Source organism: Eutrigla gurnardus, assembly GCF_963514095.1.
Source record: "Eutrigla gurnardus genome assembly, chromosome: 18".
NCBI classification, from domain to species: domain Eukaryota; kingdom Metazoa; phylum Chordata; class Actinopteri; order Perciformes; family Triglidae; genus Eutrigla; species Eutrigla gurnardus.
This window is the reverse complement of record NC_139929.1, coordinates 21,365,860-21,379,644: the sequence shown is the minus strand read 5'-3', so window position 1 is coordinate 21,379,644 and position 13,785 is coordinate 21,365,860. Positions and strand designations below refer to the sequence as shown.

The 13,785-nt window shown below is 42.9% G+C and overlaps 1 protein-coding gene across 7 annotated transcripts in view; it reads left to right on the top strand.

Moving 5' to 3' along the window:
* Positions 1-13,785, top strand: part of LOC311028961 (uncharacterized protein) — a 144,338-nt gene that overhangs the window by 48,791 nt on the left and 81,762 nt on the right. For all 7 annotated transcript variants that reach the window (XM_084033787.1, XM_084033792.1, XM_084033790.1 and 4 more), the window contains exon 3: positions 759-815. In XM_084033787.1, coding sequence (XP_083889913.1) covers positions 759-815 — 57 coding nt within the window. The remainder of the gene's footprint in view (positions 1-758; positions 816-13,785) is intronic.

Genomic DNA, 13,785 nt, shown 5'->3' with positions numbered 1-13,785 from the left:
CCAACAGACCATGCAACCAACCAACCAACAGAAAGGAAGAAAGCAACCAACAGACCAGGCAATTTTATCTTGATTAGATTACCATGGTAACTCTATGAAATTGAATCAATTCACCAACATGAGTCTTGTGCAAGTGCAACCAACGAAGCAACCAACAGGCCAAGCAACCAACCACCTAACCAGACAACAACCAAGCAACAGAGCAACCAACCAACTAACTAGACAACAGAGAAACCAACCAGCAAAGCAAACAATAGAGCAACCAACCAACCAACTAACCAACTAAGCAATCAAATAAGCAACCAAGAAAACAGCATTGCCATTGCCATCTCCACTGCAGCTAAAACGCCTTTACACAAGCAGCTACACACTATTCATGCTCTGTATAGAGAGAGTACATAAATGTGTGTGTGTGAGAGAGTGAGAGAGTGTTGTATGATGTGCACATAGATAAATAAAGTGCAGTGATTCAGCCTCCCTCACTGCCACCAGCTAACATGTGCTGCCCTCTGGCTGCCCCAGTCCGACCACAGCGGCCCTGTGTACCATTAACTGGCACGTCCACTGAACAACACACGTCTGTGGCGAGGTGGCCTTTAAGGACCCGGGGTCGCAGGTCTCCATTTAATGCCGGGCTGTAACATTTTGCCATTCAGTTTGATTTCCTGTCTCGTCAAACCAATAGCAGTCGGACGGATAGTAATGTGTTTGCTTGTTTTTGTGTGTGTTTGCATGTTCGTGCGTGTGTGTGTGTGCAGACACGGGTGCTACCTTGGAGAATGGAGAGCAGGAAGCTCACGGGGTGCAAAAGCCTGGTAAGACATATCCCACAATTCCTTCTGCCGCCTGTAAGGCCACCTGGTCATGTTCATCCACCAATCATGGGCTGTTAGTCTTTTCTTTTCTTTCTTCTCGACCTTGTTTACATCGTCACTGTGTGTGTGTGTGTGTGTGTGTGTGTGTGTGTGTGTTGTTAGTATAAGCGGCCTCTCAGTAGAGGATCAACAACAACAACAAGGTTGCTGCTGTTATACACTGATCAGCCATAACATTATGACCACCTGCATAATATTGTGTAGGTCCCTGCCCTGACCTGTCGAGTCATGGACTCCACTAGAAGGTGTGCTGTGGTATCTGGCACCAAGCCCCATGCAAAGAAATGTGATGTACTGTGTGTTCTGACACCTTTCTATTAGGGATGCAACAATACAGTTGGCCCATGGTTCAATACGATTACGGTTTTGGTTTGTTTGTTGGCTTGTCGCACATTTCGTGTGCAAGGAGAAAAAAAATGCTATTTATTCCAAAATTATTAATTTATTTTGCTTATGAGCTAAGTTTTTTTTTTTTTTTTTTTTTACATTAAGACACATTCAAGTGTATTGTATAATAAAATTAATAAATATTGTATAGGATAAAAGGGGGTAAAACAGTTTCAAAAGTAAAGTCTGCTTTAAATAAATATACCAGTAAACATAAAGTCACCGTTTTTAATCAAAAATATCTGTACTTCAGTAGCCTATATATGACGTTCATACAAGGGACTCTGTGCTTTAGCCAGTTCCACGCCTATGCTTTTCTGTTGTTTTATAGAAGTCAGGAATTACGTTGCTGAAAAGTGTAGCGTGGATCAAGCATTTGTTTGAACGGGGTTGCCAAGCTTCAGGAGCAGTCAGTGACAGTTACAAGGTTCGAGACTCCTCGGCTCTGATTGGTTGTTTTTCTTCTAACTGGTGGAATCTTGAAAATTCGTTTAGGAACACTAATGATGTGTTCACACACAACACAAAGCGCTATTTCCGTATGCCCCAATGGCATATGAAGTCAAAGTAAACATGTGAATGGAGAGGTGGCGTCAATGACGTCAATGATGCAACGCGAATAAAGCAAATACTGGAATGTGCGTTATACACATGACACGTGTCATTAAAGTCTATCAGCGTTCAGATCGTCATTCTGAAGTTGCTGAATCCTAAATGAAGGAACCAAATGTTGTCTTCTGTGGTCCCCCAGAGGTCTACGTTAGTAGCTCACATTAGTCCAGAGACCAGACCAGACTATGTAGAAAACCAGAGACTGTCTGTAGTCCAAACAACTAGGCCGTTGATGTATTTGTCTAGATGACCTTATTTGGAGTGTTGATGGAGCAGCTACAATGTTAGCATAGCCTAGCACCCATCAGTCCAGACTCCATTCAGAAAACAAGCATTTTAAAAGTTGTTAGCTTGTGGTCTTGCAGACAGATCTAACAAAGCATGACTCCCCTCCCTTTCTACAGCCCAGCAACAGAGGTAATCAGTAAAGATTTGAATTCTTCCTTTTTAATTGGTTGTGAAAGGCAAGTACCTCATTTGCATAATGAAGTGCATGAAAACTAATCTTAATTGACAACCGACGACTGCCAAATTGTCGCTCTTCTAATATCAGTTGCACTCCTTTTAATAAATGGAATAACATGGTAATTGAAGCTTGTACTCAGCAGGCCTTTTGCTGCTTATGATGTGAATACATTGTCCTAGTGTTATCTCTTATTGGAAATAATTAGCCACAGAGAAGAGAGCTCTAGAGAGGACTATTTATTTTGTAATGTCTGCTCGTACTGAAATGTGTGTGTGTGTGTGTTTTTGTGTGGTAAATCTTGGAAATCAAGTCATCAGATTTTTCTCTGGTTTCCTCCCATCTTTCAGCTTTAACATAACTGCTCCATACTGTACGTGCTCCCGTTCCTCCTTCGACTTCTTCTTGGCGTCATGTGGTTCCGCTTCCAGCTGCAGAGCTGCTGTGCATACCGTTAGCAGAGACAGAATTTTGTACGAGTGTATAGATTAGTGTGTGAGGACTCCTCCATTGACAACACGCAAAGCCACTGATGGTTAAAAGGAGATTTTGAGTAAAAGCTGAATGAAATGTAAGAACGTGCTGGTGCTGCAATTCCAAACCTGCATCCACTTGGCGGTAGGGCAGTGCCAGTATCGATGAGTTCTGTATTTGTTGGACCCGATGGACGGGATCTGGATGCCGACATTGTATCTACAAGCAGCTCAGAGCTCATGATGCAGGCAGCCTACATGGTGGTGTCTCACACAAGGAGTAAGAACCTGTCGCTGCTCCCTCTCATCTACTTTAGCTCACTGTGGATGTTGATATCTGGGCCGCATGTAGACAGGTTAGTCAAGTTAGTAGTCCGATGGTTATACACGTCAAGGTCGTCCTTGTTAGCGCTACGTAGCATGAACACAGGTGAATAATGTCTGCTGCTCTGGAGGAGATTCAGAGTCTGAGAAAAGAATTGTGTTGATGTCATCACAGTTTTTTTTACAAAAGCCCTGAGAGGAAAATACATTTTATTCAATTTTCTCAGGCGATTTTTTCGTGTGTTTGTTGTTTGTAATACTATTGTCTGGGCTTCTGTAGATATCGGTAGATATATGGAGGAGCTACAGGAAGCCAAGTACAAAGGAGATGTACTTCATTGATCTCTCAGAGGGGGAAATCAGTATTTAGACTCTTCTTCTTCTGCATCACACACACATAGGTCAGAAATACACACAGAGGGCATATGGAGCAGGTGTCCCCAACTCTGGTCCTGCAGGGCCACTGTCCTGCATGTTTTAGGTTTCTCCCTGCTCTACACACCAGATTCTAATGATGTGCTCGTTATCAAGCAGCTGAAGCTTGTCACAGGTTTGGAAATCGTTAGAATCAGGTGAGTTAGAGCAGGGAGAAACCTAAAACATGCAGGACAGTGGCCCTCCAGGACCGGAGTTGGGGACCCCTGAGAGGGTCATTATTGGATAGATTGCCACATAGTTAAAGCAGTAAGGTGTCCGGTGCCTTGATTAAGGGCCGCGGTAGTTCCACACACTCTCTACTGTATTCTGGGAAGCATTTGAAACAGCAGCCAGTCAAGTCCCTCCAGACTGAGCTGTACTGTTAGTGTTATGTTGTGTTTACACCAAACGCCAAGCAAATGTCTTTGTGCGGCGGGATCGAATGCAAAGACATGAATAGACATTATTTTTTGACATGCTGTCATCTATCAGTGTTGAGATTCTCCTCCTGTCGTCCTGAAATTGCTGAATCAGAGATAGAGGATCCAAATGTTGTCTCCTGTGTCTGTGGTCCCCTCTCAATAGTAGCTCACATTAGTCCAGAGACCAGACCAGACTATGTGGAGGAACCAGAGACTGTCTGTGGTCCAAACAACAAGGTCTCTGCTGTATTTATGTCTAGATGACCCTATTTGGAGTGTTGATGGAGCAGCTACAATGTTAGCATAGCTTAGCACCCATCAACCAGACTCCATTCAGAAAACAAGCATCTTAAAAGTAGTTAGCTTGTTGCCTTGCAGCCAGATCTAACAAAGCATGGCTTCAGACTGTTTACTGATCATTATAGAGTTATTTCAGCATCCTTTTCATCTGGTTATTGATATTAAATCAAAGCTAAATAGTTTATTTTGGTTTCATCCAGCTGTAGTAAATCAGCCGACGTGGGTCTTTCTAGATAAAATGAGCCCACAGTCAAACTCACACCAGTGATGTGAGGTGAAAAAATTAGCTTCATGTTTGCTGTGAACTAAGCATTATTGGAGCTTGACCCAGTAATGTCGCCTGGTGGCACGGTTGAAGTTAGTGACTCATGAGGTGTCATGTTACGGTGATGGAGGAACACCAGCTAACCTGGTCTGTCTTTCTACTTTTTAAAATAAATAAAACCAACTATTGTCTGCTAAGGATCTCTGCATCTCTGTTTTGCTCTGCCAGCTGGTACACCTGCTTTGTGGGAAGGATGAAGCTGTCAAACGTGCCCCCTCCATCTTTCATGTACTGTGTGTCTCTCATCCACTGGGATGACTGGGAGCCTTGTTGGGATGGATGTCGTTGACAGTGGAAGGAGTGACCAGCATGCAAATAAGACGTCTGAGTGTTGGCATGTTCACCACTTTCTTTTCTGTCTGTTTGCATGGCATGGAGCTTGTAACCATGGTTACGGGGCTGTGCATGTGTGTATTCCTGACAGAAAGAGAAACCATTGAAAGGATGCTCTGTTTGAAGTTTTGGTCGTATTTCCCACACTACGGCGATAGAAATCTAGTTGTTTTCAGAGGTTCCACTTTAGTAGGCAGAGCATCTGGCCTTGTCGAGGTGCACTGGATCCATTCATCAGCATGGAGCCGGCAGACCCGAGGGAGAGGACGCAGGCGGTATAAGTAGTAACTGGGTCAGAGAACTGAGAGCGTCAGCTGAATCCTGACTGAGCAAATGCAGATGTGTGAGTGTTTGAGTGCGTGATGCCGCACAGCGCTCCTCCGATGCACGCCGCTCCTCCGATGCACGCCGCTCCTCCGATGCACGCCGCTCCTCCGATGCACGCCGCTCCTGCATGGCACGTTAAGAAAATTGTATGGTATAGAATATCTTCCCAAATGTTTACCAATATAATACTGAGGGTGTAACGGTATGTTTCCTTGTATTGAACCGTTTCGTTACATGGCGTTGCATGCTAGTTGGTTTAGCCCGGTTGGTCCGGGTAATGAAGCTCAATGGACCAGGATTTGTGTCAAACTGTAACCCGGCAGTTGAACTGTAGTGGGATGCACTTCAGACTACAGGCATCACATGAATGTGTGGATTAGCGGAGCACGAACAGACTGGAGGGCGAGTCCTTCTTCTCACAGTGTTCAGGCTCCTCCCACTGCAGAGTCACACCCAGACAAAGTTACTAATGTGTTTATCGCTGCGTAAAGATAGATTTAAAGCATTTGGTCATAGTCTATTGTGCATCCTGTCCAATATAAACCAGTTTTAAATTCCAGAGCCTTATGATGGAGGCTAACAGAGCCAGAAATACTTGATTGATCTCTTGAATTACTTAAGTATCAAAGTAAGAATTACGGCCAAATGTTTATATTTTTGAAAATAAAAAAGCAAAAAGTTATATTTCACATTTTCTTTGTTTTCCTATTGTACCTAAATCGTACCGAACCGTGACCTAGAAAGCGAGTACGAAGCTAGCTGAGAATGGTGTGTACCTTTCCACCTTTATATAAGTCAATAAAAGAAGATCTGGCTTGTAACCTTCAAAATAAGATACACGTTTCTGGTGTTTGTCAACTATTTGACATTTGTTAGATGAGTTGATTGTATGACAGCTTTACTAACCTGCTTTCTTCCTTTTCCCCCTCATCCCTTCCTCTCATTCTACTTGTGTTCATCCTCTGCATAAACATATTCTTTTTTCTATTTATGCTCTTTTGCTCTTCCTTTCTGCCACCTTTATTCTTTCCTCCATTTTGAATGAACCATCTTTCGTTGACGCACTTACTTTACTTTCTTATCTCCCTCTTTATCACCATCATGGTACACCCCCCCCCCCCCCCCCCGTTTTTCCTCCCCGCCATCTCTCTTCTCTCTTCCTTCCCCAATCCCCGTGCTTCAGAGGACTAGAACCCGCCTCCATCGCCATGCCGACTGGCAGTCAACTGTGCTTCCGCTTCTGTGCACCTCTTCTTCCCTCACACACACACACACACACTATCCATGGCTCCTTTGATTTGGTGTGAAGGAAAAAGTCTGAGGTGGTGGACAAGATCCCACATTATAACACACACGCTAACGTTGTCGTACGTGTACACGCACTCAGCCGTGCGACGGCGTCCTGACTCCAGCACACGCTGTTCCTCCACATAACAACGTGTTGGCACACTGTGATTCACTCCGCTGGGCTCACTGGGTGTCTCTGACATGCAACTGCTTTTAGACAAACAGTCGCATTGATATTCAACTTCTGGTTTGGTTTGTTTCCGTGTGTAGAATTACCACCGTTACTTATTTCCACTGTGTCCGATGAAATGTTCTCTCCTTGTCCGTTTCTCTCTGATCACTTATTATTTGTAAATCATGATCATCTAGATACAAACTCAATTCAGCGTTACTTGCCCACTACAGCCCACTGTGGCATAAGCAAAGTAATAAAAAATAACGTGATGAAATCATGCACATTTGCAACAGAACCTGGCCGATCTTGGACTTTTGGGGCCAATTCCGATATTATCAATATATATCTATCAATATATATATATATATATATATATATATATATATATATATATATATATACCTTTAATTTCAATCTTGCCATTGCCGTGAATTTTATCGTCCACCTTAGTATGTTATTTTCTCTCTGCTGGTCAATCTATGTAATGACACCATTCCTGAATCATTCTTGCAGCATGTGCAATTCATCAGTTCTATATATTCTATCGTTATGCTAGGCTAAGTGGCTAATAGACTTAAGTGGGCGGGGTAATTGACTGTGTAAGCCGTCTCGCTGTCGCACCGAAGCAGACAGGAAGTTCATAAGTCCACGTCCTCTCGCACACCCAGCAGCCAGCCCTCGTCCTCCTGTCTGAAAGCTTTCAAAGTGAGCTGCCGTCGCTGCAAGCCTGATCCATCGACACCCACAAACCAGCACGCAAACAAACCAACAACAAACACACTCACGTTGAACCCACCCTAGGACTATTAGTATTTTTGTCCTTTTTTTTTTTTAATGAACAGCCCTCTTTGACGAACGCCTCTCTTTAAAACTCTCTGAACTGTTTAACTCTTTATCTGCTTTGCACTTTCGTTCTTCACTGAAGCCTGACCTTCACGGGACAATCATTAACAACGTAGGGAACGTCCCAGTAGTCTTTCAGCTGCCTTTGATTCCATGTCACTGAACTGTGTCCGTAGTTTTTCTTCTTAACTCTTACCTTCAACGTAACTCTTAGTCACTCACTTCTGTGTTTGCTTACTATTAACGCTGTGTGTCTGTTGTGTCTGTTGCTGTTTGTTGTCAGTGTGTAAGAAATGGGTTCAGTCATTTGAACATTTTAGTTCACTGTAAACTGATTTAGGGTTATTTATCATGAAGGTGACAGGGTCCTGTTAGCCACAAGCTAGAGCTAATGTTGGTTTTAATATATGTGTATTATCAAAATCTATATCCATCTTCTGGCATCATTTTGTTTTTATTTAGACAGGTTTTAGCTTAAATTTTTGGAACTACTTTTTACCAAAGAAATAGTCCCCGTGAATGATGCTGACCGAGTTGTTTATGGATGAGAAAAGAGGATGTTTCTAGAAAGTCAGGTCCTTTCTCGTCCTTGATTACCACAGATATAATTCCATTCATCTCCATTGTATCAGGATGGTGGCAGCAGTTGCATTGGCTGAACTGACCTTTTTGTGAATGAGGTGTAGTAACGTCCTTTCTTATTATGTAACAAGCAGAGTGTGATTTGTACACCAACTCACTTCCATCTGTGTGTACATTACCAGCACTCATCATGTGAGGCTCCTCAGATATTCTCATGGCTATACATGGACAAAGATCAGGGGTCAGAGGTCAGCAACAGACACAACAAGCAGATTTTCCACCCAGCATTGAGATTTGTTGATTTCTTTTACTAGTTTACCTACTAGATGCAAAGAAACATTGCATTTGTACCAGAAGGTTTGGATTGTATGTATTTGTTCCTCAAGGTATCTCCTTTTTCTAGACGTGCCTCTCTCTGTTGTCTGCTTCACCTTGTGCTAATAAACCGAATTATAACACACACTCTCCTGGCTTTTGGGTTTCTCTTTCTTCTTCTAACCAGCCTGAACTAAACCTCTTCTCTAACGTGTAACTGCTGCTTTCCCTCTTTCTATTCCAGCCGCTCACAGCCTTTTATATTATGTGCAACTTTATTTCCTTTTTCAGATATTTTTAATATATCTGAGCAGCTTTCTAAGAGAGCAAGACTCTTAGTCATCCTGGCTGTAACCTTTGGAGGCGGTGGATTTTTACAATGTAAAGCTTAGAGATTAGTGTGTGCCGCAGGGAAATGATTTTCTATTGGTTCTCAGAGATGTGCGTCTCTGGTTACAAAACCGATTTATTTTTTACTTGTTCCTTTTTTCGGAAAGAGGAAAAAGACAGGAACCAGTATTTATTTTCCCCTCGCGCTGTGGCTTAAAGATACACATAGAAAAGGAACTAAAGGGAATTCAACCTTCTCGAAAGCTGTTTGCCAGCTTTCAGTATTTTGTAGCTTCTCTTGCAGAACAAATGGCTGATGGAAGTCAGGCTCCAAACATGAAAGGAGATACACTTTGAGGAGGCACGACAGAAGCTTGTCATTGTACTACATCACATCATCATCTCAGCCAAAAAAAAAAAAAAAACACACACACAATCTGAATGGGCCTGATTGGCCAAGTATTTGCACACATACAAGGGATGTTATAATTGATCTCATTGTAGTTACACAGAAATAAACAAGGGTCTCTACAAGAGTATCTATAAATAGATGTAAATACAGAAAGCACCAATGAAAACAACTAAAATAAAGTAAGAACAATGTTTACAAGTCAAGCTAATTACTCAACACCTGCTTATTAGCACTAAACACAAGGGGCCACTGAATGATTCACGTTCAAGGTATTTGGTTCACTTGAGATGCGTATTTTCAATACTTTCCTACATCCATTGACTAGGGATGAGGCTATGATTGTTGGGAATTTCCTTTATTGGGATGATCGGTTGCCATGAGTGATTTGAAAAAGCCATCATGGTCGAAAAGAAAGTGAAAGATATAGCCTGATTTAAAAAAAAAACAGGATACAAAATACCGTTTTTTCAAATGTTTCCTTAATGCTAGGAGAAGTTATTTGTATTGGGTCTCAGATAACTGAACATATTTGGAGTTAATTTATATGAAAAACTATCAAATGATCTTGAATCAGATATAACTCATTTTTTTCTGAACACAATGGAAAGTGATGTTTGATGATTTTCAGGATAATATCTTGAATCCCCATTATTTAGACCAGTGACATGAAACGTTCATATTGTCCCATGTCTAGTATTGATCAAACACTTAATAAAGTAATGACCTGATATTCCATGGCTTGGTGTAGTCCCCCCCTAGCAGGGCAGCTCTGAGATGAGTGGTTGTATCTCTTATGATTTACTATCCACTGTAGTTTTGACCTCCAGAGGTCAGCCTGGCCTGCGGGACCTTCTCTGTCAGCGGGGTGTTTTTGCGTGACTGCAGTCTATATGGAGCAGCCTGCCCTACTTACATTCAGAGAGCTGTGGCGGATGTCGGAGATGTGGAAGCAGATGTGTTGTACCTTTTCAGAGTGTTCACCATAAACACACACTAACATGCACCAACATCGGGGGCCCCCAGAGAGCCCCACCCCCAACAGCTGCTCCCCCACATTACCCTTGAAGAGTGAGTGGAGGAAGATTCAAAAGGAGGGAAAGTGAGACTTAGACTTGAGGTGTGTTATACATAATGCATAGATGGACCCCCGCACTGCAGTGCATTATGTGCACAGCAAAGACATACATCATCTGAGGAGCTTGAACTCCTGTCATGCCTGCAGCATGCTCTATACATTATTAAACTACTGAATGAGTGTATGGTGTCTCAATAAGAACATCACTTTGGTTCTGACTGAACATCAACTCTGTAAATGTAATAATGCTGACTAGCTCAGCACACTTTTTCCTTTTTAAAAAAGTGTTATTGTTTGCCTTTTTTCAGAGAGGACAGTTTGAAGGAGTGTGAGTGTAAAAGAAGGAGAGAGAGAGGGATGACACAGCAAAGGGTCATCGGTTGGATTTGAACCCGGGCCGCTGCAGTGAGGACTTAGCCTCAGTAAGTGGGGCGCCAACTCTACCACTGAGCTATCCGGCGCCTCTCTCACAACTGTAAAGTTGACGCATTGCAGTGGCAAATGTGCCCAAAGACAGACGGGTGGAAACAATATGAGCGTCACTTTCCTGGCTGGTAACAACCAGATGGTAACCTTCTGTTCTAAAAAGTGAAGCCAAGGCTGAAGCTAAGTGGCGCTAAGCTAAGCTAGCGGCACAAGCAGTGCAAATGACGCACTGACAACATTGACAAAGTTAGTATGGTTAACAAGCTCGCAAAGACTTTTTGACACCCCCAGCAGACACAACAACATGAGCGTGCATTTAAAATTGTCACCTGAACAATGTTAAGTCCAACTTTTATGGCAACCTCCAGTTCTGAAAAGTGCCAATGCCATTCTCTCTGCTGGCCATCAGGGGGCGACTCCTCTCTGATTGTAAAGAAATCTATGAGAAAATGGTCCTACTTCTCTCTTGATGTATTATCTCAGTAAACATTGTAAACATGAGTTTATGGTCTCAATCTCTAGTTTCAAGTCTTCTTCAATCCAGCATGATGTTAATTTAGTACATTATGGTCCATTTAGAGTTCAACAGACCAGAAAGCAGGGCATACTTTAGGGGCGGGGCTACCTGCTGATTGACAGGTCGCTACCAATGCAGTTAGCTACTAAGATGACTTTAACACTTAGCTGTAAAGTTGACCTTGAATTATGAAGCTAACTTTGTTAGCAGCTTCACACCAGAATCCAGATGGATTCAGATCCAGTAAGGTTGCTGCTCTGCTGCTTGTGTTCATCAGATCCACCCGTCACTCCTCCACAGTCCAAATATGGTCACTTCCTTCACTGGTTGCAAAGATCCAAGATGGTGGCAGCCAAAATACCGAACTAGAGTCCATTTCTTATCTCCAGTCTATGGTTACAACAGCTGAGCAAGTGGGCATGTGAAGCGGTGAAATGAGTGTTGCTGAATCAGGGGCCGATGCTGCCCATATTACTGAAATGCAGTAGGACAAACTGACAGAATACATCATGGTACCTATCAATGAAGTACCTATCTAGTATCTACAGAATTCCAGCCACACATACCACCGGGCATGTTTTTAATAGCTCTAATATAACCTTCATTTAACTAATAAAAAAATATATTTTAATGAAGACGTGCTCAAAAGTAAAACAATAGGCTGTTAATAGCCCACCCAATTGTTGGACTGCATTCATAATATCGAAGTTCAAATTAGTATTTATAAGTGAGAAACATTTGCATGCAATAGTCCACCTTCTCTTTGGTTCTCTCTGCCTCTCTCTCTCTGTCAACCACGCACACAACGAGCACCACGGTATTCTCAGTCAGTACTTCTCAAGATTTGTTTAAAAAAGAACGTTGTGCTCATTTACAAAATTCACAACATGTTTTTATCGAATGATATATTGTGCTCCAATCTGTATTTGTTGGCATTTAGCCTTTCAAAAACAATAGTTTCACTGTGGTCAAAAAGCATCGTGAAATATGACGACAGACTTTCAGAGCTTCATTTGTTTGTTTCCCATTCACGGAACCAGGGCTGCGTATGAACGCTAGTAGACGGGAAGAGGCATTGGCTGAATTTGACAAAAAAGTGTAAGTGTGATTACAATCGCAAGCAGAAGCAAAACCACATGTTGTCTTGGCAACATGTCATATAGGTCAAACATATTAGGCTATTTATTATGCTAATAATTAATTTGTTAATCGGCAGTTTTACGAATGGACATCTTGCTTATTTCATCTACCCATCTAACCACTGGTAAAAAAACGACAAAAGCCCTTGAACATAACCCTTGGTCAGCATCTTGCAGACACCTTACCCCCAATTTCCACTGCATGCGTCTCCGCTGCGTTGCGTCTCCGCCACGCCAGCGGAGCAGATACGTTTCACTTTATTCTATGGGTGAATCCCCACCAGGTCCGCTGCGCTGCGTGTCCGCTGCGTCTCGGCTCCGGCAGTCCGCTGCTCTCCGCAACAAATACGCAGGACTTCTATTTCTGGCAGATGCCGGACCACGGCGCAGCAATTCAGCACAGAGCAAATATAGCAAAACAGGAAGTTCGGTACATACTCAACAATAAAACATCCGGTTACTTCAAAATAAAACACTTGTGTTAATAAAACCTCTTGACGACGGATCATATTTCAGTTAACTACGTCACAAAAACGTCAGAATGGGCGGGGCCAGGTACGGAGTCAACAGGTCAGAGGTTTTCAGAGTTCTTTAACTGCAGTCTCGCGCGATTACGTATTATCGCGAGGTCTTGCGACGTCACAGTCGTTCTACCGGACTGCGCCGTGGCGGACTCAAACGCATCCTGTGGGGATTGGCGGACGGCGGACGGAAGCCGGATCGGAGACGCACCGCAGCGGAGACGTATGCAGTGGAAATTGGGCGTTATGTCTGCATGTTGTGTTCAGTATGTTAGAGTGAAGAATTAGGACCAAGACAACAACAATACCAGAGTCCGAGTCCACCTTTGAAAAGTCAAACATGACCCCGAGCCTACTTTTCATTATGTCGCCGTTTTTTTGGTTTGATTGAAAATCCATAAGTCCTAAGTTTCAGCTGAGCACATCACCATCTTTGTATAATTTGATAAACTGGTGCTGTCGTGCTGTTTAACGTGAAGAAGTGATTTGGTAGAAATGCTGGTTAAATCTCCTTTAAATATTCACGATGCAACTTTAATCCCTGAGCCGGAGGGAAAGAATCTAATTCCTCCTTCACTGATGACAGGAAGCGCTTCATCTGTGTGAGCTTTTTACTCCCATGTGAAGGTGTGTGTCTTTGTGTATCCACATGTACCACATGTACCACGTGTGTGTGTTGTCAGAATACAGTGTTTATGTGTGAATGTTAAGGCCTGGGGCTTTTCCTTGTGAAATGCTCTGGATGGGAAGCATCAACATGGGCTACTAGCAATTCTCACACTCCCCGCTGCACTTTGAAGTGTGCAGTCTTTCACTTCATCTGTTGGTTTGACAGGTACTGACTGTACAATCCCTGCTGCCGGGAGCTCAATAGTCCCCCATGCTTGCCTCGGTGGTATGAATTG